Source organism: Polyodon spathula, chromosome 24 (assembly GCF_017654505.1).
Source record: "Polyodon spathula isolate WHYD16114869_AA chromosome 24, ASM1765450v1, whole genome shotgun sequence".
Taxonomy (NCBI): domain Eukaryota; kingdom Metazoa; phylum Chordata; class Actinopteri; order Acipenseriformes; family Polyodontidae; genus Polyodon; species Polyodon spathula.
Genome location: NC_054557.1, coordinates 21,946,568 through 21,974,311, shown reverse-complemented (window position 1 = coordinate 21,974,311; position 27,744 = coordinate 21,946,568). Strand labels below are relative to the sequence as shown.

General features: G+C 38.7%; 2 protein-coding genes across 2 annotated transcripts; both read right to left on the bottom strand.

The window, feature by feature from the left end:
• Window positions 1–71: 71 nt before the first annotated feature.
• LOC121298610 (transmembrane emp24 domain-containing protein 5-like) lies at window positions 72–5,476 on the bottom strand. The gene is made up of 4 exons (XM_041225735.1): window positions 5,333–5,476; window positions 4,272–4,369; window positions 2,081–2,249; window positions 72–305 (listed from the first exon to the last, which is right to left on the bottom strand). The coding sequence occupies exons 1-4, from the start codon at window positions 5,474–5,476 to the stop codon at window positions 72–74; spliced, it is 645 nt and encodes a 214-aa protein (XP_041081669.1).
• On the bottom strand, window positions 5,398–23,217 carry LOC121298708 (lysosomal thioesterase PPT2-A-like). Its single transcript, XM_041225906.1, has 9 exons — window positions 22,683–23,217; window positions 14,869–15,022; window positions 13,821–13,916; window positions 13,356–13,463; window positions 11,291–11,374; window positions 10,739–10,823; window positions 9,782–9,836; window positions 6,567–8,938; window positions 5,398–5,567 (listed from the first exon to the last, which is right to left on the bottom strand). Exons 1-8 carry the CDS (start codon window positions 22,854–22,856, stop codon window positions 8,795–8,797), a joined length of 900 nt encoding a protein of 299 aa, XP_041081840.1. The 5' UTR covers window positions 22,857–23,217; the 3' UTR covers window positions 5,398–5,567; window positions 6,567–8,794.
• Window positions 23,218–27,744: the final 4,527 nt, after the last annotated feature.

Genomic DNA, 27,744 nt, shown 5'->3' with positions numbered 1-27,744 from the left:
TTCTGAACTGTTACTAGCCCTGTTTAAGGCAGTGAAGAGCGGCAGTTTGTATTGGGGGCTCAGCTGGACGGCTAGTTGCATATGCGGAAGCCTGTGTAGATGGTAGGACCCCTGAACTGAGCCTTGACTGCATGGACCTGCAAAGCGGAGACACAGGGGATCAGCAGCAGGATGAAAGCAGACCAAAACTGAACCCGCCAGGCATTGAGGGACTGCTCCTCATGATCCAGAACCATCCCGTAGCGCAAGACCCGCTGGTAATGCCCACAGCGCTGGAGACGCTCCCTCAGCAGGGCCAGTGAGTTCTGACAATGCAAAGAGAGAATGATAGAGAACAAGACACACACTGCAATGCACACGAGACACAAACTGAGACACACACTGCAATGCACACAAGACTCACACACTGTAACACACACGAGACACACACTGCAATGCACACGAGACTCACACACTGTAATACACATGTGACTCACATACTGAGACACACTATGCTGGTACAGACAGACAGAAACGTCCACTAGTTCTGCATCCCGTCCTGGGTTTCACTTCTCCCCTTTTTCAGGTATATTACTAAAATCAACAGGCCCCAGACATTATTCAGAGTTATAGCTATATAGCTATACGAGAAGGAACGATATGTTTAACAGGGGCTGCTCAAACTCCTGGCTACTGAATCATTGAAATAATATACTTAATTGATGGTAGTTCGGAAACCCAAGACTGGGTGTCCTTGTTTTTTTTTTTCACTCTGCACTGACATAAACACACACAAACACACACACTGAGATACACAGGGAGATGTAACACACAGAACCAAAAGACCTGTTCACACTTGCATTGGAACGATGCTGGTAAAATTAGTTTTGGTTCAGAATATAGCAATATGATACTACTTTCTGTCCTAACTCACTTTTCAACAGTATCCAAAGTCAGTATTCAAAATTGCAGAATACTGTGCTCGATAAGGCCCTAATGTCACAGTTCACTTGCAAATGAGAATGCACAAAAGTAGCAAAAGATTAATTACACAGATTAAAAAAACAAAATGCATCAGTTTCTAAAATTGCTTAAGATTACGTTTTTTACATTACTGTCGCTTATCTCGTTCACTTTGTTTTTGCTGCATTTTCGTCATGGCACAATAAAGACAGACTGATTTGGCATGCAATAAAAACTAAAATAAATTATTAAAAAACCTGGGCTGTGACAGATAAAGAAGTACATTGTAACACGAAGAGATGGGGCTTTGTATCAGAAAAATCGCGTGTGACGGGTAAGTGCATTAATTTGTTACACAAAGGGGATTGATTTTATTCTTAATACAAACAAGGGCGGTAAAACGCGCCTGACGTGTATCTGGGTAACGGATATATTAGATGTCAGTTTTTAGTTTTTAACCATTTATTCAAATTTCACTTCGATCATTTACTACTGTAACTTATCTGTAAATACAAAAAAACCTATAAATTAATTTAACAAGCATGACAGAAGTAAAGTCGGAGTTGAGAATCTTGGTCATTCCGTTGTCGTATCGATCCACCTGTCCATACTTGAACTGTTTGAGTCAGATTGCAACAGTACTGGTACGAAGCTCTAGTATGGGCTTTGTATCGATACAGCTTCTGTATCAAGAAGTGCAGTTAACATATTTATTAGCTGGTAAAATACAATTCAAAGTTGCTGCAGTATGTCCACTGTTTTGCATTTCATAAATCTGCACAAAACAAATATTAAGCTTTAAAGCTACAGTGCACAGTGCAAAATGCTAGAATAAAAGTTGCTACATTTAAAAAATATATAGTAATTTTCGATCCACTAAAATTTACATAATCTCTGCAAGTAAGAAATTGCATTGTCCAGTGTGAAAACACAACACAGCAGTGATAAGAACTCCAGTGTGAACAAGGCTAAACTGAGATACATACACACATATAGAAACAAACAAACACCCACCCACACACAATAAGATCCCCCTCCCACACACACACACATATTTAATAATATTCTTCTTAATATTATTACCAATATACTTTTTTATATATGTTTTTAAACTGTATCTATTCTACCATGCAGTCACCTCCATGGAAGTGAGGGACCGCCCTGCAGTTTTGTTGTCCGGCCTGTTGGCGGCGCTTTCCTGTATCCTGTAGCGCAGCAGCAGGTGAAAGCTGACCACTTTCTCCTCTGTGAAGCCGAAGAAATTATCAAAACACATCATGTGATCTCCAGCCTGCTCCATCTGGATTCTGAGAGAGGACAGTGAGAATGCCAATATCAGTCACACTGAAAAGTACAAGACCTGGGTGAAAGCTGACAGCACTGTTTAATATCAAAGTGACTTGTCCAAGCACATTCATGATATCTGAGAAGCAATAAAACACTAAAGATTTAATAACTATAACAAAATCAACCACACTCATTGTCACTTTACTATCTTATCTGCCTTAGCTTTGCATTTACTTTTTGCTATGTCTGTGTTAAGGTGCTTTGACTATGGGTTCAGGAGCTGCTCTTCAGTTCCAGTAGCTTGCCATACAAGATGCATAATGTATGCAAGATTAGCCAAAGTGTCTTTATATTTCACCAACTCTGTCTACTGCTGAGCTGTGCTAGAAAACATACAGGACACTTTATTTAAAAGATTACAAGACACCGGATTTTGCAGAGTCAATGCCCTGGTTCGAACGATCGCCTACAACCCCCAACCATTAGCTGAAAATAACATTTTCAACATTCATTTCCGGTTTTTAATAACCATGCACAAATAATACCTGAATAAAAAACTGCCTAGAGTAGTTGCTCTGTGCATAGATAGAGTCAGGGTTAGGGTTATCTTCGGTTCAGCTAACCAAAACGTGTAATTTGGCTCAGATCAGATGATACAGACTCCACAGTCTGATTGACTACGCTTTCCTGTTACGCTACAATCTATATATTTATTTTTTAGACACTGCAAGAAGCTTGTAACTCAGATGTCATTTTTTTAGTACTGAACATTTTAATACTATAGTCCCACTTTGGATGTTCATTTATTATTTTGTGTTGTGTTTTCACACTGGACAATGTAATTTCTTACATGCAGAGATTATGTAAAGTCCTTCATTTCAGTGGATCGAAAATTACTATATATTTTACTATATATTTTTTAAATGTAGCAACTTTTATTCTAGCATTTTGCACTGTGCACTGTAGCTTTAAAGCTTAATGTTTGTTTTGTGCACATTTTTGAAATGCAAAACAGTGGACATACTGCAGCAACTTTGAATTGTATTTCACCAGCTAATAAATATGTTAACTGCACTTCTTGATTCTTTATCGTGACTGTGTGCTGTGCTCTACCTTTGAAATATAAGCATGCCTAATTGTAAGCGTAATCTACCTATCTAATGTTAAATATACTCCCTCTGCAATAACGCCTGTGATCTCACCCCTGCCTGAGTCAAAAACCCCCATCCATAAACATAACTCAGTGACTCTGCATTTTGTATGTTACATGCAGGAATGATATAAACTGTTTAGAATATATGCTATTCAAATTGAACAAAACGGTCCCATGGGATAGCAGTAAAAGCCAATTCCTTCAGCGCTGGGCTGAAATCGAATCTAGGCTGCTGGTTGCCAGGCTGGTGGGCTGGCCAGCAGCAATGCAATTAGCCAGATTCCCAGTGGGAAGGGTTTAATTTTCTGGTAAGGAATCTCTCTGCTTGGCTCAGCTACCCCGTCTGCCAATTGCTGAATTGCTCTCTATGCGGACTGGCTGATAACAGCGGTGTTCAATACTCATTCTTGTATTATCTCCAGCTTCAAACATCAATTTATGGCTAAAGTCTTGTTTATGATCCTTGTGTTTTTTATCAAGATGCAAACAAATACAAAACAAATTTATTATGCTACGATATCTTGCTATTTGTGAATCTGACTTTAGAGTTTAAGCTTCTGTTAAAATTAATTTTAATGATCTTTTAATTGAAATGCAATTAGCACGGAGTTGTATCATTTACAAAAAATAAACTGCCTTGGGCTAGTAGCCACACAAGACAGTTCATCAATTTTTTTTTGAAGAAATAAAGTTATTTAGAAGTTAAACTGTGTTTTTCTGTGGCTAATAATTAGCTTTAAAATTAAAAATTACACAACCTCCTACACTTTAGCCTTGAATTAAGTCTAGTGGCCTTGGTGCCCTCTACAGATTTGCTAGTGTAAACACTGTAAACGTACACACACACACCCTCCCATACCCACACACCAACACAGTGGTGGTCCAGTACCTGTGTTTGCCACTGGCTTGCCTCTTGTCCAACACTAAGAAGTGATGATCTGGGTTGAGAATGTAGAAATCCACTCCACTCTTCACCCCCCGAATCACCTGCCAAATACAAAAACATGGTCACACACAGGCAGACAAGCACATTGCAGTACACTTCACACAGGGACATCAAGGCAGGAAGAGCCACCTGGTGAGCAAACACTGTCACTGCACCTTCACTATTTTACAAATTAATGTAGGCTGTCCTTTATTGCGTTAGAGGCAAGTTTTTTTTCATACATCTGGAGAAGCGCTTATTGAACTGATGGGCTGCACATGCTTCAGCATGAGTTATACAGTGTATGAGAATAAGGGGGGTACATGAAGGAATCTATCTGTTTAAACTGGAACATACTGGCAATGTTTGTCTCCAACCAGGAAAACCAACATAAGAAGGCGTCCATCACTTTTGATACATTCCTGCAGTAAGGCTGGGGTAATTCATTGATCCATCGTATCGTTTGACCACCATGGAGAGTCATCGTTTTTTGGGGTTTTTTTTGTTTTTTTTGTTACTTTTGATACCATGTCCTCTCCCTGCTTGAGTTATGACTATGTGCATTCACACCCGATTTAAAAAAAAAAAAAAAAAAAAGCAGGTAATTGTATTTGGGTTTATTTGATCTATTTTAAATCACTACACAGAAATGAATGGTACAAAAACATCAAAGATCTCTTTCCAAAAGTAGCCTGCTTGGCCAGCAACATCAGTGGCAAGAAAGCAAGTTTTAAGTAAGGCTTGTGAACAAGCTCTGTTCCTCTTTAAAAACAAGGAATGCGGATGCTACCTGGGTTCTTAACAGAAATCAAATATAAGAAACAATCTATGTTGTTGTTGCAGAAAATGAACTATCCGTTACTTGGATTTACTTGTTTAGTTATTCAATGGATTATTTGCGTGCTTTACATTTTTTAGTAGAGTTATGTATAATTGTTTAATTGATGTAATTAGTTTTCAATAATTTAGTAGCTATTCAGTACTGTATATTATCAGTAGCTTTAAATGTATTACTTGTTAGTCACCTGGTAGTAGAATATCCACTGGTCATCTGGCTGGACAGGGAAGTACACACAGCTGTCTTGTCCTGGCGGGATGAGGACCGTTAGCCCGGACAGTCCCGGGGTCCCGTATCTGCCTGGGGGGCCGACCCCCACCTCCGTACCCATGACCCCCCTAGGGAGCAAAACACCTCCCAATACCATCAGCAGCAGAGGCAACAAGAGCAGGCATGGATGCAGCATGACACTGTCTCCTAATCTGAACAACAACAAACCGAGAGGGTTAGCCTTACTGCATCTGTCTCTGGAGGTCACATCAGGGCAGCTAGGTGGTGCTAGTGGGTTAATGGTAAAGCATATCTTTTTCACATATTTTGGGCTTGTTTTTATTCCTGGTCGCTTATGTCAAAAGAAAACCATAAGAAACGTATGTGGTCCATTCATACATGGCCAGATTCAGCATAGTAGTTTACATAAAAGGCTCTAATTTGCTGTGTAGCAGGCTTATAATACGCATGGACATGATTGGTCATCATTCACGCTGTACCATTTTTAACCAAGAAATTGAATGACGGCTTAACAGCCAATGAGAGGGCTCTTCCAGCAGTCCTCTTTATAGCGTCATTCAACCAGAACAGTGAACAGAAGGCACCGGTCTCCGATACTTTATATAATGTTTAACTTGTATTTGTAACCCTATAAATTGCTTTCTAAGCAAAGTTAGAAGAGCCCATGATGCTGATGAAGTGCACATGGAAAAACACAAGAACTGCGCAGTTTTCTTCACGTAGACGAAAGTTTGCTTCTCTCTCTTTCAAATTGTAAAAGAGATTAGGTTATTAACCCACTACATCTAAAACTCTATATTATATTAACAGTTTGGAAATATAATGCAAGTGGAATAATATAATAAATCACAAACATAATTTAAAGCGCAAACTCATTTCTTTCAGTGTGACCGTAAATGAGGCGTGTGTAGAATTGGGCTTGTTTTGGACGTGTTTAAAATAACGGATTTTTTTTTTTCTTCTTTTCATAAATCTGGAGGCGTGGGTGGCACATTTGAAGCGGGAAAGTAACTTCGGTTGACGATTATTATTTTACCAGCCAGCAGCGCCACGTGACCTAACCGTTTACTTTAACGATCGGGTTTACGTTTTGGTTTCAGCTCATTTAATAATAATTGGCGTAGGTAAGGTATAACATTATATATAGTTCTTTGTTTTTTTTTTATTTTATTTTATTTATTCAAACTCACCTTTCTCTTTAGAACAACGCCTTTTCGCACTGGAAACGAGCGGCGGTAAGAGAGAAGATGCCAACCGCGACTGTTTCTGGGAAACAAATTGGAGGTTGTAGTTGTTGCTAGGTGATGATCGTCTGTGCGCACGACAGGGGTGCAAAGAATGGTGGGAATTGTAGTTTTAAAGGTAAGAACACCTGCAACGTGGAAATACATTGAATTACTGTATGTTAACCGTTGTCCAAATATATTTAAAGTACATAAAACAATGGACACAATTAAGCCGCACAAAAAACATTTAATAAAATTAAAATATACATTCTGTTGACAGATTTTTTTGTTTGTTTTTAATACATTTTATTTTAAAATGCACCTTAAGTTAAAATGTTCACGTGTACAAAATGTAATCCACATTATTGCCAGAATCTCACAAAGGTAAACAAAACGCATAATCATTGAAAGACAAGGTTTGGATGTATTACAAATCTTTGCACCCGTTACCCACATCCATTCCTGTGCTGCGTGACATTCTCCAGACATGCAACAGTAACATATTCATTGCACAACAAAATAAATAGAAATATATCCGATTCAACCGAGTGGTTTCTTCTCATCCAAGATAATTTGACAGCGTTCTTGCAATTACATTACGATGCAATTCAAATGTACATAATTAATGTTTGCATGTTTTCATTAGCGCCGGAAAGCCTCATAGACACCCAACATGTCCTTTAACACTAAAAACTACTATACAAGTTCCTTCTAAAAATGAACGTTACAATTCACTTACTGGTTCCGTTTAAAATAGTAAACAGAAAGCACACTTCTCCCCAACATGGGTCCAGCATTGTTTTTTTGTTTTTTTTTAATCGTTTCTATTTTGACATATACTTCTATCTGTCTCTCTGTAGCTATGGTGTCTTATATTTAGGGATAAACCAATAGTGCCTGTGGCGGTGGTGATGGAGTGTGTGTGTGTGGAGGGGGGGGTCATCCTCTATAATATAGAGTATGTACAGCTATCCCCTCAATAGAACCGTTTTAAAAAAATAAAAATAAATAGCACAAAATGTTTCAACTAGTGCCATTAAAAGCAACTTTCGTCCCCACTGGGATGAATGATTCTCCAGATATACAGAAAGATGTAAGTGACAAACCACCATACAGCCAATTTAAATTGTGACAGTCAGTAACCTGGGCTACAGAATGCCCAAATCAAGTTTCATCTAGATGTATATAAAAATATGTTAGCTAGCCAAACCCCTCTCCCCTCCCCCCTCCTCCAACAACACACATGCAGTTCTGACATTCTTTAGCACAATAACTTGGGTTAAAGAATGTCCTAACCAAGTTTCTTCACAAATTTGTTACACTCATGAAGGCACAAGGCCATGCTGACAGTACATGTGCTATACACCACTTCATTCACTAAACTCAGTATTTCCGTCACGTAGCGTTAACAACTAGAACTGCAGAATATCACACCTCTTTACAACACTGTCCCTTGGTTTAAAACCTGATGGTTAAAAACTGAACGCAGAAATATGACAGACGTCTAAAAATCTAAAAAAAATAAATAAATCCGCAAAAAAAAACAACTTATGATTCATGATTTCTTATTGTTTTGGCTCCTGTGGTATCAAAAACATTATTATTATTATTATTCTTATTATTATTATAAAATGCAAGTTCAAATTACACGTTTCCCTTTTGAAATTTCTGAACCGCTCCCTTTTCATTTTAGGATGTTTGCAATCTTTGGGTGCTTCTCATTGCAACAGTGCAGTTACTCAAAGACTTGATTTCTTTTTTTGGCAAGACTGTGTTAAGGTGCTTTAACCCGATCTCAGGAATTACTCTTCAATGCAAGCTGCCTGGCGTATATTTATGCAACACGGGCTAGATCAATAACAAACACTCTGACTAGAAGTCTTTTTTAGTACATTCTAAAACATAGCACTATTAAGTGTTAATAGTTTGGATATCCTGTTTTAATTTTGTCAATACACAGCCGTGCACTATGGTGCATACTCATATAAAAAGGACACTTTTGTGGATCTGGCTTACATTACAATAGCAGGCAACTGGAACTGAAGAGCAGCTCCTGAGCTCCAAGCCACCTTGACACACTTAATAAACTCAGTATTTGAGAAACTGCAACAGGAACCATTAAAAAGGGTTGCAAACGTGCAAAGGGGAGAATAAGGAAGCAGGAGGCGGTGTGATCTGCGGCTGGCTGCGGTTTATGTGAGCCACTTGGCGATGCACTCTGTGTAGACGGTCTGGTTCGAGTGCCACTTGATGTGCTGCACGCCGCTCATCTCATACACAACCAGGTCTCCTCTGGCATCCAGGGTCTTCAGACCAAACGTGTCCTTCAGGTAAACCTGGAGCAAGAGAAATGCATGGAAACCTCAAACACAGGGCAGGATTAATTTCAGCAGCGGCTAAAAGGGGTCAGTTTGATCAACCCATGTGTCCAGTCGCGATCATCTTATGTAAAGATTAACGGCAGTACATTACAACAGTAATGTACAAAACTGTGAAACAAACAGCTGAAGAGTGCTTAAGATATTTTCAGTCACATGACTTTGGATGTTTGATATTAATATTTTTTACGTTAACTATTTTATATATTTGCTATCACGGAGTGGCTCTAGGTTTTGCTGCTGCAATATTGAATCGTTATGCCCCCGCCCCTCCCTCCCCCCTTTTTTTCTTTGTCGATCTTCTTTTAAATCTGTAATCATGTGACCTGACCCAGGAATGGAAAGAGGAGTCCTATTGCAGTTTCACACATTCCACCTTTTACTACAAGCTTGATTAGTCCCAGTGTGTAGGTAACATGTGCAGCTGTCTTAGTATATGCACAGTAAAAGCTGGAATGGATCAAACTGCTATGCAATGGGAGTCTTTCCCACACTGTGACCTTTCAACTATGCCAGCCCCACCTACTCTGTCTATATACTCAATAAAAAAAAAAACACTACAGTCAAGCAATCGTAGCAAGCATCATACAAGTTGATCAAGACTGTAATTTAAAAGAATAAAATTAAAGTCTAGTAACATGCAAGGTTATTGTTGACCAGCTCTGACAGTCACAATGCTCTGCTCTAATTGTACTGTGAAACAAAAAAGCTATTTTAACATGCACTGCAAACATGTGACTGAAAGAGGAGACGGTGAATCAACTTAAAACATCAAAATAGAAAAGTTAAAACTTTACTCACCGTCTGTTCTCTCATCTCCAGAACAGTCTCGTTCTCATTGTAGAATGCAAAGTGGCTACGAGGGGAGAGAGAGGCATTTTAAATACAGTCATCTCCGCACATAGGAACACCTCCTAAGAGAACGCTTTGGCTTAGGGAACAACCTTGTGGTAAAACAACATTTTCCCCCATTGGCAGTGGTCTGCCTAAAAGAAAAAGGAACTTCCCTTAAAAGAAAACCTTTTTGACCCTGACAGCGATTAGTTGCTAACCGACACAAAACTGATACAGTGCTGTTTTGTAACCTGATAACTCAAACCCAAATGGTTTATTTAATCTTTTCAAAACTGACTTCGTCATCGTGAGAGTAATCTAGAGCTGCTGCTGAATTTATTGTGTGCAAGGCTGTGCTGTGTTAATAACCATTGTGTTAAAATTCATTCTCACATTCAGAATTACTATTAGAACCGATGCTGCATTTTTAACACATGTAGTGATGCTTTGTTAATTTAGCTGGTCAGTTAGTTTATTAACATACACTTCCCTGTTGTTTTTCTCTTACTTGTTCAGTTCATTTCATACGCTGATGCACATGCATCATGATATAAGTAATACATTTGTATTTATTGATTCATATCGTGATTGGCCTTGGCATTTTGTGCCAGGTGGTCACTTCGGCTAAGAGAACACTTCACTTGCTTCCCGAGGGGTGTCCTCTTAGCCAGAGACTACTTTATATCGATATTTCTCGAACTTTAAATATAAAATCAGACAGACAAGAGACAAGCAACCAGACTTATTTTGGCGAAGGAGCAAATGTTTCTGCCCAGTATGTTACAGCCTGTAAATTTGCTGCATTCAAATTTGTCACTTTCTATATGACTTGCCATGCCAAAGAACACTGGAATTTGAAACTGAATCAGGACAGCAAGTGATTGAGAAGACAGCAGAAAAGAAAGAAAGCAAGCAAGGACTTACCTGGACTGCCAAGGTGTGATGACACCATCGTCTGGCCCTCCAATTAAAACTAGCTTCTTGATTCGCAAGAAATTGTTCTTCCAGACTAAAACACAGAAAGAGTAGAGTCAGGACTTGAGCTGCAGTGAACTAACCGAACTGTATCACTTACAGACCTCTACTCACGGTGCTAGATTCACAAAGAAGAAACACAACCTACATCAGAAACCAGTGCCAGCACTAACCGAAAAACTGTTCAAGCTACAGTATAGCAAACTAATAACGTACTGAGGGTATTAGAGGATGAGAGCAGAGTCTAATAAAGGCGTAGTAGACAACTGAATTAAAGATGGAAATAAGCTCCTATTGCATAGCAGACTCACCCAATCCAGGTTATAATACAAGCTTGATTAGCTCAGACGAGTCTTATAAAAACGCACAGTAAAACAAGGAGTGGATCAAGCTGCGATGCAATGGGAGTGTTATTTCCATCCCTGTAAATGTTTAGCAATAGTAAATTAAACTGAATCCCGGATACTTTAAATGTACAGAGACGGGTATAGTTAACAGTACCTGTAGCATCGGGGTTCTCTCGTTCACTGTTTAAAATGGCCAGGAAATCGCTGCTATTGAAGTACATGTCCTGGTGGTGAGGATCTGTGGGGAACAAAACATTTTGAGAAAATGCACAGAGTCAGAACGACCAATCAGAGGAAAAGAGATACATAGTAAACCTTCCCAATACCCTCTATAAGATCTGGTAAGGAATGTCCACATCAAGTATCACCAGAACCAGATGAATGAATCCAAGAAGAGCAAGCTACTTCAAATTATATTTTCCTTTTTATTTCATTTTTTTTACATGTCTGTGATTTTAGCAATCGTTCAGTGTCATTCTTATTGTAATTATGGAGTTTTAGATGGTGCATTTCAGCTCTAGTTGCCTGCTATAGACCTAGGTTAGATCAGTCAAAGGGTCTTTATATTATTGAGCCATCTAGTGCACAACTAGTGTATTGCCAGCAAAACAAAAAGAAACAACCAGAAAAAGTGACAAATGGCGTTTGCTCTTACTTCCATATGGACGGCTGGCCAGCCCTACATACTATATCTATGGCAATCGACCAGAGCTGAAGAGCAGCTCCTGACACAGGTGAACCAAGCTTAACTCAAAAAGAAATTAAAACCCTGTAATGTGCTTCAAACAGAAATTGTTTTAAAGAAAACTGGAAATGCAGGAGTATTTGTAACTTTCATTGCCGTGCCTGGAGTTTAGAATAGGAAAGCACAACATAACTTCGTGAAGGTCACCAAATGGTTCTTCAATGAACAGGTGTGTTTTATAGTTGGTATGAATACACACTCTCCCTATTTCACTTGATTTAATTAACAAAATGGGACACCTTTAAAATGATCATTATTATGCATCACACATGTAGCCAATCTAGACCATCGCATGTATCGTGATACCTATCATATCGCAACAAACCTATCGCGATACATATCCTGACACTGCAGTATCGTTACATCCCTATTTTTAATATATATGGTGTGTGTGTCTGCAAAACTTAGAAAGGGAAGAAGCGATTTAAGCAATGAGAAAAGGAGAGATGGAAATAAGTCTCCCACTGCATAGCAGTTTGATTTATTTCTGGTTTCGCTAAGAGTTTAATAAGACACTCCTGAGCTTGTTACTGAAAAGCTAATCAAGCTCATAATAAAACCTGGAACAGGTGAAGCTGCTATGCAATAGGAGTCATTTCCATCCCTAAAAAAAGTGCATTTTAAAAAGTAAAAATATCAGGTACAGTTCAATAAAAGGAGAAACAGCAGACATTACATTAAAACATATAAATATTGGGAATTGCTAATGTATAAAAGTACATTTTAAGACATGATTTAAAAATAATAAATCAGAGTCCTTGACCCTCCCATGAAAGACCATTCCTCAATCTTGATGCATAACTGCAGAATGCCGGGTCACCCATTCAATGTAGCCTTGTTTTTGGAATAATTAAGAGTCCATTGATGGCAAATTCTGTGAAGGAATATAGTTGTGTACCAAATCTTTTGTTTTGCATGGAGCCTATCCGTTTAGGGCCTTATAGGTCATCAGCAGAATTTTTAAATCAATCCTAAACTTGACAGGCAGCCAATGCAAGGATGCCAAAACAGGAGTTCCATGTTCGCAGGATTTAGATTTTGTTAAAACCAGAGCAGCCGAATTCAGAACATACTGCAGCCTGTTGAGAACACTCTTAGAGACAAAGGCATGTGTTAACTTCAACATCAGACAGAACAGAATCAGGCAATATTACATAGATGGGAAAGTGACACCCAGGTGACGTTCCGCACATGGGACTCAAAGGCTAGACGAAGGTCAAAAACAATACCAAGATTTCTCATTTCAGAGCAAAACCCGATCTCAAGCCCATCAATAACCATGCTAAATTTGCAGAGTTTACACAATTGATCACTATTCAACTACACAAAAAGTTCTGTTGCATTCACAGTTTCATTTCTGTCAAGCAATTTGTAAGTACAGAGCCAGTGAAATCAGTGTCAGGTATAGTCTGCAGATAGATATTGGCATTGTGTTGCATCAGCAGTGAAGACTTTCAAAAAGCCTCCAGCTCACCGTTCCAGTAGTTGCAGATGGACAAGCCCTGCCCCACGCGAGTGTAACAGAAGCGAAACAGATTGGTCTTGACCAAGGTGGGGAACACCCACTTCAGATAATCAGTGTCTGTGAAGAGAGAAGTGAAACAATGCAGGTTGACATGTGGGATCATTCACTAGCCTCTTAAGCCTGCCTTTCCCCTTCCTCTGGAGGCCTGGGTTTCAACTGGGAGTGGGGGGTACCCAACCCAGAGGGTTCCATCCTGGGGGGGCTAGGTGGCACTAGTGGGTTAGCTGCTGCACTAGACTAGCCTATCACCTTCCTCTGGAGTCCTGAGAATTGGTGTGTTCCCACAGTCTATTTTTATTGCTGCTATTCATTCCATCAGCTATTTCATTTTAGTAAACTAAACTTACTTTACATTACTTATACATTAGTATCGATCTGCTATATACATAGATATACATTGATAAGGCTCCTTACCTCCATACTGACCAGCCTGCGGAGAGGACAGGGAGATGAAGGTGTCCACATTGTGATCGGGAAGAGTGGAGAGAATCCCGCGACACACCAGCCCACCTGAGACAGGGAACAGAGAGATCCAGTTAAAAAAAAAAAAAAACTTTGGTTTCTTTTTTTCCCGTTTCACAAGAATCACACAGATTAGCATGTCGTGGTTACATATGAACAACAAAGAATTAAGGTCACCCCAATTCATATTTCAGTTACTCAAATGCTTATATACTGTGTTTTGACCAGAGTTCTGAAGCTGCTCTTCAGTTCCAGCTGCCAGATTCTTTTTCACCAGGTCATATGTAACACATACTAGATCAAAGTGTTTGCATCAGTAGTTACACCATTAGAGGATTCATATTTGCATTTGATTGGCACTGGATCTAGTATACAGGTACTGATTACAAGCAATTCAAAATTGCTGCTCAAAAGATTAAAATAAAAACAATGAAGCAACTAGGCGTGTAATGATACATTAATGTCACGATATCATGCGTATCACGATATGGTAGTATCACAATACATGCAATGATCCTGATGGGCTACTTGTATGATGCACAATAAGATTAAATGGTAATTTAATGATGGTCCATTGTGTTAAAAGAAAAACAAAAATCAACGAGACAGGGAGAGTGTATTGATACCAAGTACAAAACACTCTGATTCTTCACTCAAGAATAGTTTGGTGAACTACAATGAGTAGAGTTGTTGTGCTCACGATACAATACATCATCTAGAGAAAGCATCACTGTTCAACAATACACAATGAATCCTTACACTCCTGGAAGATACTTTGCCTTTAAATCTGGTTTTTGCTCCAGAACCTTTTCATCATCGATTTATTAAACCCAAAGTTAGCACGCTTCACAAATTCAGACCTTTAGCAGGAAATGCATCTCTTTTGAGAAATGCAACAGATTAAAATGTTCAAAGCTGCCTTAGTTTTACCCTGTGAGTAGCAGCTGAGATGACCCTGTCAAATGCGTGTTACTTGATGGGATAGCTGCTATGGTTTTACCCTGTGAGTAGCAGATGAGATGCACCCCTTTAGCTGCGTTTTGCATGATGGGATAGATGGCATCCTTGAAGCCCTCCACCTGTTTCCACATAGGCTGCAGGCTCTCGCTGTGATCGAAGAGGTCGATGACCGTGACATTGGTGCCGGGGTGAGTCTGCAAAACAGAGCACCAGCTGGTCAGAGACATGCACCCACCACACCAGGGGACACAAAACCACAAGGGTGCTAGCCTCACTTAAGAACATTTCTCATAGTAAAAGCGTAACCATGTGTAACCTAGCATAGTGAAAGCGTGGTTAACTACAGGGAAGCACTGTAAAGAATATTAAAAAAAAAATAAAAAAAACATGGCCACCTATGTTAAATGCACAGTAACTATGGGAAAATAATTTTATATAACACAGCAGATCATCCCAAATGACTATGCAGACATGGAAATAAGACTCCTATTGCAGTGTATACTGTGTAAGTAACAAGCTATGGTGTATCTTTAAAACTCACAGTAAAACTAGAAATGGAACGCGAGTATTACTTCCATCCCTGCCATGCTCTTAAGTCTTTATATATCCAATCATTTATTTATTTATTTTTTGCCACAATGTGAAAATGCAGTTCACGCATTTTCAAATCTATCCGACAAGCCTTGCAGTCACAAGTTTTTACCGAAATATCCATCTAAGACACTAGGCTAGATTCTCAGAAGCTTTTACCCCCCCATATCATTAGCCCACAGTCTGCACGCTCAGGCTAATGACTAGCGCTATCAGCAATATGAAACAGTAGAGAAGCATGACCAACAGCTACTGCAAGAACAGACAGGCACCTTCATACTGCAAAATGAAGAGGATAGTGCAGTTGAATGTATTTTTAGCATCTGCGCTTTTACTTTATTCTTCCATAGTTTCAATTAAAGTTGGCAGGTTCCAAACTGAAACTGGAAGACTACAGACAAGAGACAAGCAGGAATCATACAGCAGTGCCAAGCTGCACATCATTATGGTGGGGCACTATCTGTCTAGAGTACTAATGGAAATAAAATGACATTTCTGTTGTGAACAGAGAGACAGCAAGGAGGAATTATATTGCAGTGTCAAACTGAACAGGATTAAAAATACACTGTCTGTTGTTTAATGAAACTGAACTATGAAAGAATGTAATAAAACAATGAAGCCACTACAGTCAATCTGTACAGGACTGCAGGGTATTTTCTGTTGCCTGAAACGCTGGAAGAATGGAGTAAACTAACAGATGCCAAAAAGGAGCTATAGTGCCAAACTGAAGAGCATTCTGAGACGCTTTAAAGAAACTGAACTCTGGAAGGATGTAAAACTGAAGAGGATGGTGGGATACGGTCTGTGGCTTTAACACACAGAGCATGTTCTGTTTAAAGGAGTCTTTCAGTCTGCAGTCAGTCACGTTGCAGAAACCACAAGTGAAAAAACGAAACCCCGATTGCATCTTGTGAAGGAAAACCCAGAGATGAGTTCTCGTGTATCAAAACAGCCTGCAGTTATTTAACTGAAACAGAAAACACTCCGAACAGCGTTCACTCTGATCTGTAGACCGCTTCAAGTTTCACTGTTATTTTAAACACTACTCTCATTGCAGACCATGCTTTCAGACAGAGCTGCAGTTGCTTGGTTACCTGTAGAGTGAATGACCAACAGCTTTCTTCCTGTAAATAACCTCCCAGTTGTTCCCCCCCAATTGACTGACAGGCTTTCAAATCAGTAAAATTACCCAGAAGACACTATGTGAAATGAGAGAGTTAATGAGAGTTACTGAGAACTTCCTTTAACCTAACTTAGTACCACATATCAAGTTTTAAAATCTGCCTGCTACACATGAAAACGTATTTAGCTAATTCAAGTGCCATTAAGATGTATAGAGTTATGTTCAATGCTATGATCACTTTAGGAAGTGTTCTTGAATGTCTTCTTGCATGACAGGTCATACACTTGACTGAAGTTTAAGCTGCACCATAGAAAAGGTTGGCATTTTTTATTTGCTAAAATAATTTTTGGTTTCTCGCCAAACCACAAGTCAATTGTTTTTTTACAACAAGCACTGAGACATCTAGCATACGTTGCAAAGCCGATGCAGAGCTTGATCTAAATAAAGTAGTTCTCTAAATGCATTTGTTTACTGCAGGTTTAAAACATACATGCTTCCATACATTGCACTTAACACTCAGAAACACTAATGAATCTTCCGAGTGCTGTTGCATTTATTCCACCCAGCAGGATAAACTGACCCTTTAGGGGCTTGTCCGAGTTATTCAGCCTCATCCTCATTCCTGGAATAATAACTACAACACATGGTCTAGGTGGTATTTTTTTTTTCACAATAAAATAAAAAAATTGAACGGTCTAAAAAGAGACATTTCACGATTGAACATAAGATTTACTGAAGCAGAAAACAAGAGCATTTTTCTCTACAGTTACTACACAGCAAATGTTGCAAAAATATTTATACCTAAACAATTGATAAACTACAGAACATGTATTTGTTTTTGTCCACCTTTTCAAAGACAATACATTTTCACCTTCAGTGAAATATCAAAAAATAATATAAATATAAATTCAAATACAGACACGTGACCGAGCGACCTTCAGCAGAAATGTTTCCGATCTTTCATGCGGCTGGTGTCTTTGCAGTCGTGCAGCTCTGTGCAGTGTGTGTTCAATCATTTACCGGAAGCAAACCAAACTGGCTGCCAGGTTCCTAAATGCAGGAAAGGCAAACACTGGCTGTGTATTTTTAAATTGAAGTTTCAGAAATTGGAACAACGTATTACACGACAATGGGTACATTTCCTGGTGCGAAAATGATGAAATCTGTGAAAAACACAGCCTTAACCCTTTGCAGTCAATTTATTCAGCGCTTTTCTGCCCGTCTTGTCCAATTTATTTTCAGAGTAAAACAGGTTTAAAGGCCCTGCATAGCAAAAGGACATCGGTACTGCATCTCCAGCCAAGCCCCACTCCTTGTTCACTGTATTTTTCACATACCTCCTTATAGACGTGCATACTGATAAATCCTCTCCTGATCACTCGTTTTATCACCAAACTCCTCAATAATGTGATCCAAGTCATTATTTTATTACTATAACATCTCAAAAAGCTCTGCCAGTGTCTGTGATATTCTTTGAGCGCTCTTTTTTCTGGCTTCATTTAGCTTCTATCCGTCTCACTCGGCCATTGAAAGGTTTTGTCTGCTTTTTCTGGAGAAAAAAACGATAGAGACCTGTGTTTTACGTCTTTTTGATGATGTCAGACAGGGTCCGACATCAGACTGGAAAGGGAAAACTGTAATGTCGGACCTGGTCCGACTTAGGATCGCAAAGGGTTAATCACAGTGCCTCCTCTACCTGTTCTTTCACATTGTATGTATTTACTAACTTGAAGAGGGGGCGATTATCCATTCATAGACAAGTTATAATGAACTAAGAGTCTGAGTGATAATAAAATAGACAACTGCCCTAAAGTCAACTAAGAATCCACTGCCCTTTAATGTTCCGTCCTTCTGAAGCGATATAAAGTACACAGTCTCACGCCTTTACCACAACCATGGCTTTAATTAGAAACCGTTTAAGAGGAATGCAAAACAGGAACCAAGAGACATTTAGGGATGTATACATTATTTTATTTTAGCCAAAACAATACACTGCGGGCAAAACCAGTTCCTCTTAAGAGGTTGTAGCAAACAAAATAATTTAACTTCCAATCAATATACAGGTCTCTAATGAGCAGGTCTGAAAGTAACACATGTGCATTTCACTTCATAATCTCTGGTACCAGCAGGTTTGCATGCTGGCTCATAGAGCTTCTCGGTTTTCGCTGCGGATTTTAAAAGGATCTGATACTCCCGTGGGTTAGGGAAGCAAAACCAGTAGGGACTGTTTCTCCTCATCGCGCTATAGAGGACCCTGCTGGCTAGGGTACCTGCAGGGTTATTCTTTGTCATCCAGAGGCCAGTAGCTGGCCCTTTCAAATTCAGGTTAGGAAGGGTTAACTAAATAGGATGAACTATAAAATACAAGCATTCTATTCAGTCACAAGGGCACTTAATAGTGGGGGATCACTGCAATTGAAGTCCTTCAGTTATCTATTGTCTAACAAACTCAGAGCTAAACAGCACAACGCTGAGATGAGAGCTTGTGGCTTCAAACCGAGATTACTTTACAGTGATCAGGGTTTAACCTGCCCTGTGTTTACAGAGTGTGAACAATGAAACCAAACTCTAGACATACATATACTGCAGTAGCGTTATCACCGAGTAAAATAAGATACACTTTCTTCTTTTCACGACCGGTTAACTTTAAATACTGAATTGGAACAGCAGCACTAAAGCTTAGTGGAGGGAGGGAATCATGACTCCCATCGCATTGCAGTTTAATCCATTCTGGCTTTACTGTGAGTTTCATTACTCGTCTGAGCTTGCTAACTGTACACAGTGGTGAGTCAAGCTTATATTAAAACCTGGAATGGGTGAAACTGCTATGCAACAGGAGTCTTATTTCCATGTCTGTAGTGATAATTCTGGAAATGTGTACATATGGCAAATTATAGAAAGAAAGAAAGAAAAAGAAAGAAAGAACGACAAAATGACTGGTCTTGAGTCTGAGTCCCACCTTTACCTGCCTAGATTGTGAACAAATGCAAAAGTTTCTGATGTTAAAAGATAAAAAAAAACAAAATGAAGGTATTGGTAAGGCATTTAATGTAGATGTTAAATTACTTGATCAAGTATTGTACTTGCAAATTATTTTTTTTGTATTATTACTTTTATTTACAGAGCGATTTGTTGATCATAATTTAGTAATTCCAACCTCTAGTACCTTTGTATGAGGTATTTGTTGGAATTCTGTCAGAAATTGGGATTAAACCCACAAGCCAGCTGATAACCACTGAACTGTGAAATGAATTCCTAGAGAACCACTAAAATCCAACTGAACTGATCAGCGAAACAAGAGAGCTCAAATAATAACAGCAGCACATTACAAAGAAAGTCGTAGTCAAATTACTGCTAAAAACTCAATTTCTAGGGGTGCAGGCGACAGACGCGGCAGTGTTATGGGAGCATAACATCCTAAACCCTCTTGCAAGGTCATGGTGTTAAGGAACACTTCTGGTAGCACGATTGTGTTTTTAGGGGAATGCACAGGCCAGTCCTGTTCAGCGCTGTCTGATAATCGCTGTAACTCCTGGGTTATAGAAATGGCTGTGGTTACTTTAATGAACTTGTTATCTCGTGAATAGTCTGCAGTGTTGATAATTACTCCCAGCTTACTTCCTTACAAAGAGCTACACATTCCCTCTTAATCCAATCAAGTTTGTTTGCAAAAGAAAAAAAAAAAAATTATTTGAACAAGTAACAAACATTGCTCAAGTCAAACATTACCCATGTGTCCAAAAACAAACAAACCAGGCCTTTAACTGCCTGAACTCTGAACTGGGCTGCGCAGGTAGTTCTGCTTGTAAAATGGTTCAAAGTACAGGGTCATGCAGTGGAACTGGGGCTACCAGACTGGAATGGAGTTCTAAACCACTGTACTCCAACCATCTGGCATTAGAATATCAACAGCCAATCAGGAGTTATTTTATAAGTCATATGCAATCACGTGACACGCTTCCTGACTATTCCAGCAAAACTGCTTCTGCAAATACTCCTCAACTCCTTTTCTGTTGGGAGACAGGGAAGCATTATGGAGATGCGCCCTGAAGCTCACAGGGATTGCCCTTTGTGCGCGGAGGCCTGTGCAACACCGATATGCAGCCCCACTTCTCCTTTCTGTATTATGCACTGGTTTGATTTGACTCAGTGTCTATTATGTTTTAGCTGCCGGACATGAGCCAAGTTATTAAAAGAAACTAGTTTGTTTCGCATATGAGGAGCCATTTAAGATAAAAGTGTGTTAATGCAGAGAGAGAGACCGAAGTCATTTATATATTGGAGACACTGGAAAAAATAATAAAATATATAGACAGACCGTACACCGTACAAAAGACTTGGTTTTACAGAGACGGCAATTAAATGAAATAATTTGATACACACGTTGATTTTTTTGCTATATAAAAATACAGCTTTTCTAGCAACCACAAAGCCGGCGCCTGTGTGAAATGTATATATGGGTACAGTCTTCCTATATATTTTATATTATTATTATTACTACATGTTACAGATGTAAATTGCTTGGCCTCTCTCGCTGTGCAGTTGTGCATACTTTGCCTCTCTCTCTCTGCCTTGACACACTTTTGTCTGAAACAGCGCCTCGTGGACAAAGACTTTGTGCTGCCATTCTAGCAACAGCAGGGGTCAAATAAACCAAAAAACAAACACAGCCAGTCTGATGCAGAAACAACCAATCGTGTTTATTATACACAGTGTGTATGTTACGTAAAAGTCTGAATATTGGCAAAACGTTAATTTACTGGTAAACGTCGACATTTACCAAGCAGAACGGTCTACATCCCAGATAAATATGATGGCACTTTATTGCGGACATTTACCGTTACATCTTAAGTAGCTTTGGCTAATGACCGAATCGCTTTCGAACTTAGACCCCATTGACGATTCGATACCTTTTAAACCTGTTTTACTCTGAAAAAAAAAAATTAAAACAGCACGTGTGAAAATAAATTGGACCTGATGCGCCTGACAAGCGCTGAATAAATGGACCGCTAAGGCTTCATTTCTGCATCGTCCCAGGTGCTACCTCTTAAAACCGGCATTGTTTGATCTACTACGCTCGACCTAGCAGGTGAGTGGTTTGAGCTACGTCACACATACTGGTTCACACATACAGATAGGCCGGCCTTGAGGCTGCACTGTCCAGGGCCACCATTTCATTTTTTGAGCGTTCACACATGAGATAAGGGCCGGCCTAAACCGCAAGTGTGAAAGGGGTCATTGTAAGACTTCAGGAGTCCTGTGCAACACAGAGTCTGTGATGCAGTAAGTAAATATTTAGTTCCTGCAATTTGTCGTGTTTTGTGTCATAACCAAAGTGTGATTTTCTGTTGAAAAAAGAAGGTCACAAGTGATTTAATTTGCATTTAACAGAACTTTATTGTTCATCAAACTACTATTACTACTAGTATTTTGAATACAATAACCTTCAACACCACTATGAACTGTTGTATATGCAAACTTACCACACTGTTCATTGTTCTACATAAGTGGATCACAATATTGTTCAGAACCATGTTGAATTGCTCAGTTGTGCATTAATGTAAGCTCATTGACTTATTTTGTTAATGGAAAATGTGCAGAAATAAATACATTCTTTGACAAAATGATTTGTTAATTGACAGTTTAAATGCAGGAATAAATACATTCTCTGATGACGATATGCCTTCATTTACCAATTATGCTTCAGTAAATCATAAGATTAACCTGTAAATGTCTGAAAAGCGATCATTTTCTTCCTAATTTGGACATTTACGACCTTATTTGTTGAAATGTTGACATTTACCGGTAAAAATTAAGATTTACCGAATTTGGACAGATACATTCCCTGTACCTAACAGCCGCCTGACAGCCAGGGTTGCGAGTTTTCTGACAGAAAAATAGCGAACTCATTCTTCAAAACAAGCATTCAACATTTAAACTCGTTTTGAAGTGAACTCGAAATTCCAATACCATAACACACACACACACACACACACACACATATGTGTGTGTGTGTTATGCAGTAGGTACTCTAAAACAAACACAGCTTCTCGTTGTAATAATAATAATAATAATAATAATAATAATAATAATAATAATAATAATAATAATAATTGTCAAAGCAAATTTACACCACTTACCTCGTTGATGTAGCCAAGCAGGGTTTTAAATTCGCTGGAACTGTCGAATAACCCGTGCACTATGATTATAGGTTTGTAACAATAGACAGCGTTCAGGACAATTAAAAACAGCAGATTGTAGACGCATGTAGCACAAGATCGCTTGTTGTTTACAGTGTGTTGTAACGGGCTCATGATACTTTGTGATATGAGCAGTTCTACCGGTATATAATACAGTTTAAAAAAAAATAACAAAAACACATGAATACAAATTATGAATTGCGAACATACAGAAGAATCGGTGCCTACTGAGGTCTCGGGTTTTTTTTTTTTTCAATTTTAAAATAAAATGCTGTGACACGACTTCTACTTGACAGCACAGCTATAGCCCGTCGTTCCTGCTTGCAATGTTTTATGTCCCTCCTTCATGCCCTCAGCGTGACGTCACGTCCGCCTTCCTCTAGCCCTAGCAGCCAAGGCACCAAACGCGTCCATAGCGACGCAGTGGTCCATGGCAGCAAAATATCTTCGAAAACGTTTTTCATTCCAGTGACGACTTCTTTACTTCGACATTTTAATAACCTTGTCCATTGAATAATTCCCCTTTAATGTAAAATGTCATACCTATACGTGTATCCTACTTTGTGATAAAATATTAATAACATATTCAAAAAGACTAACATAATGTATACATTTACATCTCTAATATGACACCCCTCTCTCTCTCTCTCTCTCTCTCTCTCTCTCTCTCTCTCTCTCTCTCTCTCTCTCCCCCCTCCCCTTTTTGCATTGCAAGTAAATGAAACAGAAACATATCATGTTAAAAATCTTGCACTGATTGATCTATCAGCAATTGTTTTATTGTACAGTATGTGTTCGCATATGTATCTTTTTAACATGTTTTGATTATATTACATTAGCTCCTGCAGTTACTACATATACAGGACGTCAATAATATATTGAATATATCTATATATATATATAATATCTATATAGATATTCTATGATATATATATATATATATATATATATATGATTTATATATATGTGTTGACTACTACAATAGTGTGTGAGCTTGACGCAATTGGATGAACACAAGTTAGTGTAGTGACACACTCAGAACTGCGTTAAAACGTGTACGGGTGAAGGACAGGGCGTTGACTCCCAATGTTTCAAACGTGATCCTTTCAACTAGAATTTTTCGTTTTATTTTATAGCACGCTATTCTGAAAAAGCTACGCCATCTTTAGTTAATCTATAGTTTAGGCTACATTATAAGATTTACAGTAGGTATCATTGCGTCATATTTCTCTTATTTAAATCAAGGAAATTAAAGTTATACTGTATATTATATATATATATATATATATATATATATATATATATATATATATATATATATATATATATATCACGATCTAGTAGCTAAGATTGAAGGCGTAGTCAAACGATTACATCTACATTATACGGTACCAAATGTGGTGTTGTTTTATTGCAATATCTATTGACATGGTCCAAACCGTAATCTCCACTTATGCACATTGGTGACGTAATCTCATGTGACTCCGATCATAATCTTAACAGTAAATCAGTTTTAAAAAATCAGGTTTTATTTAAGATGTCTATTCGTGTTTTTACTAAATCTGTATATTCTTCTCAAACACCCAAGTACAATTTAACCAATATTGTATTCATTTGCAGATTATTTCACTTTGCTTATTAAACATGGCAATAGGAATGTTCAATATATTAGCCATTTTCCATCATTTCATTTGTGTTGTACAAATCTGGAGGATTCGGTCCAAAACCAGAGTCCGCCCAAAATCTATGTTTTTTTTAAAAAAAATTTTAATGTAAGCCGAGTTGCTTGTTTTACGCTTAAATTGTGAAACAAACGATGCATTGCTGGAGTTTTTATTTATTTATTTATTTTTACATGATTAAGATGTTGGTGAATACGTAGGCTAACTCCATTCCCAATTCAACTAGACAGAAAACAATTGAGACTGAATGAAGCGAGCAAATAAAGCTGCGTCCGACGAACCCCCCTCCACACAAAACCCGCCAGGCTGTGGGTATTCAATTGCTAACACGTCTGTGCAGATTGTTTTCGGGTGGATAACAAGCATGTCGGGCTGCTATAAAAGCAATAACATCTATGGCCATTTTTTCCACCTGACTGAAGGACCCGTGCCCGCAGACCCACGTTCACATCACAAACCGCCCGACCACAAGAGGATGCGAAACCATAATGGTGAATAGAGGAACAATATTCACTTTCATAGCAACAGAGCATAAGACGTTTTATTTCAGTCGCCTGTAATTTACACCAATTATTATTATTATTATTATTATTATTATTATTATTATTATTATTATTATTATTATTGTAAAACTGGAACCATACAGATGATGAAGGTTTGGTCTATGTGTGTTGTAGGCTACGCGTGATGAAGTATATTAATTCCAGCAAATGTTCTAAGTAACAAATTAAATAAATCATTTTGGAATCCCAATTCACTCGAATTACGCAACACCGCCGCCTACTGGACGTTTCTTGTAAACTCCTATGCGAAGAACCCGTTCCCTTATTATTATAACCCGTATTTTTTATGTTTATTTTTTTTTAACCAGGAAACTTCTGTTGAGATTAAAATCTCCTTTTCAAGGGGGGCCTGCACGATAAGGTGACACTGAAAAAAACACGCAAATTCAAATGAGTACAACCATTCCGCGAAGATAAAGATGTCCGAGATGTGTTACTAATGAGGTTCATGCTAACGCCTTCCATAGTTACCTGGTGTATCCGTTCCAGAGCCCAACTCAGCTTGCTGCTCAGATCGTATTATCATTTAGTCGCACTTATTCACCTATCCGTATACAGAACTACAGCTCCCATCATCCCTCTCTGGTACTACTAGTGTAGAGACATGGTGGGAGCGGTAGTTTTATTTTGATTATTTGATTGGTTGTGCAATAATTGCCTCTTAAAACACCATCTGTCACTGTAAACCACCAGTAGAAAGAGAAAGGCACTGAGCAGACCACTGCATTAAAATGTGTACGGTCATTTTAAAAGGGTAATACAAAAATATGAAAATGTGATCAGAAATGCTGATGTTAAAATACATTTGTGTCTCTTAATAAGCACAACACTTTAAATGTTGTATTGTTTGTACTTAATCACTCATACATGTGTGTAACCTTCCACTGTGAGGAAAAAAAAAATAGTTCCACAGTAACTAAAAATGTTAGCTTCACAATAACACGTGTGATTTTAAACAGTTTTGTATAATACTTTCTTTTTTGGGGACTTTGGTAATAGTTTCTTGTTTAGGCTTTGTAGGTACTGAACTGGATGCTGCCAAGCTGTTCTTTTGACGTTTTGTTTTTAAATCAACTTTAATATTCTTTTCAGTTAGCCAGTCACGGATAGCTCTCTATCTATTGATGTTTTAAACAATGGCAGATATCACGACCAAGTTTGCTGAGCTGCACGAGTTTCTGCGCCGGCGAGAGGAGGAGGTGAAGCGAGATCTGATAGCAGCCGAGCGAAGGGCTCTGGAACCCATGGAGAGAAGCCTGCAGAGGATCCAGGGAGAGCTAGGAGATAGGACTGAGCAGGCCAGGAAACTGCAGGACTCGCAGAGCATCACACAGCCTGTCGCTTACCTCAAGGTGCAGCACTGCTAGCAAAATTGCTTTATTAATAATCTGTGCTCGATTTCGATTTTAAATTGGAACACCCCTACCTGAAATATAACTCTCTGAGTTAATATAACGGTTGAATTTATTTTTCCCTTTTGTTGAACAGGGTTGAATCCGATGAAAGCCCTGAGTGTGGTCCCTGACTCTCTGTGGCTTGGTCCCTATGAGACACACCTGCAGTTTTTCATTTGGAAGCAGATGTTTACAGTGATCAAAACAGGTCTGTACTATTTCTAATGGGCTAAGTTCCTCGATATACCAATCATGCAAAGAGTTCTACCATGAAAAGATCACAGCTTAAATGTGATTTTTGAGGCCCACTTTCTAATTTTAAACTGACATTAGCTGCTGTGTGCTGGACACAGCCTCTCTGTTATCTGGGAGAAGATAAAGGTTTTCAGTACTTCTCTCCTCAGCATTGCCCCTTTTTACAAAAGAGAACTTTAAAGACAAAACAATACTTTTAGAATTCACAAGCACTGTCCTGTAGCTCAAATGAACAAACCAACAGAAACAGAGTAGATAGAATCAGTAGGGTTAAATAAGCTTGAATGAGATCGATTAATTATCCAACTGCCTTCAACCAATATGGCATTGAAGCCACAATCCCTTCCTACAGTGCCCCCACTACTGTGGGCAAATGTGCTCGGTCAGGTTTCTCAGGGTCATAAAGCCCCACAGTTCTGGTTTGACCTGTACACTCCCATCACACAACCCAACATTTAGCACTTCTCTTGAACTACCTAATGTTACTACCTAAATAAATCCAAGATTAGTGTTAACCGTGGTCTGTAAAAGCAATCCTTTAAGTATTATGTTAATCAGGCTATTCCAATAGTATCCTCTACTTCTGCTGTAGGTCACTGGGTCTGATTGAGTTTGGACCATTGGAGTGAGCTGCAATTAAAACACATGAACCAATTAACTACCTGGAAGCAGCAGCAACTTTTCATTAATAATGTAACAGGAACGTGTGTGCAATCAGTAAAGAGAAATTCACATCAGGGAGACACTACTGGGAGGTGGAGGTGGGGGTTCAGGTGGAAAGAAATGCAGATCTATATAATATATATATATATATATATATATATATATATATATATATATATATATATATATATATATATATGTAATATACAAACAGGTATTCTGCATTTTAATGGCAAAACAAATTATATAATGGAAGCATCTTCAAATTGCACGATCTCAGTGCATTCCCACCCCAGTAAGACTGGGGTGTACCTGGATTATGAGAGGGGAGAGGTGGCGTTTTACAATGCTGATGACATGTCCCTCATCCACACAGTCACTGAGAAACTCACTGAACCCATTTCTGCTTGCTTGAACCCCAGGCCCTATTTGAAAGGTAAAAATA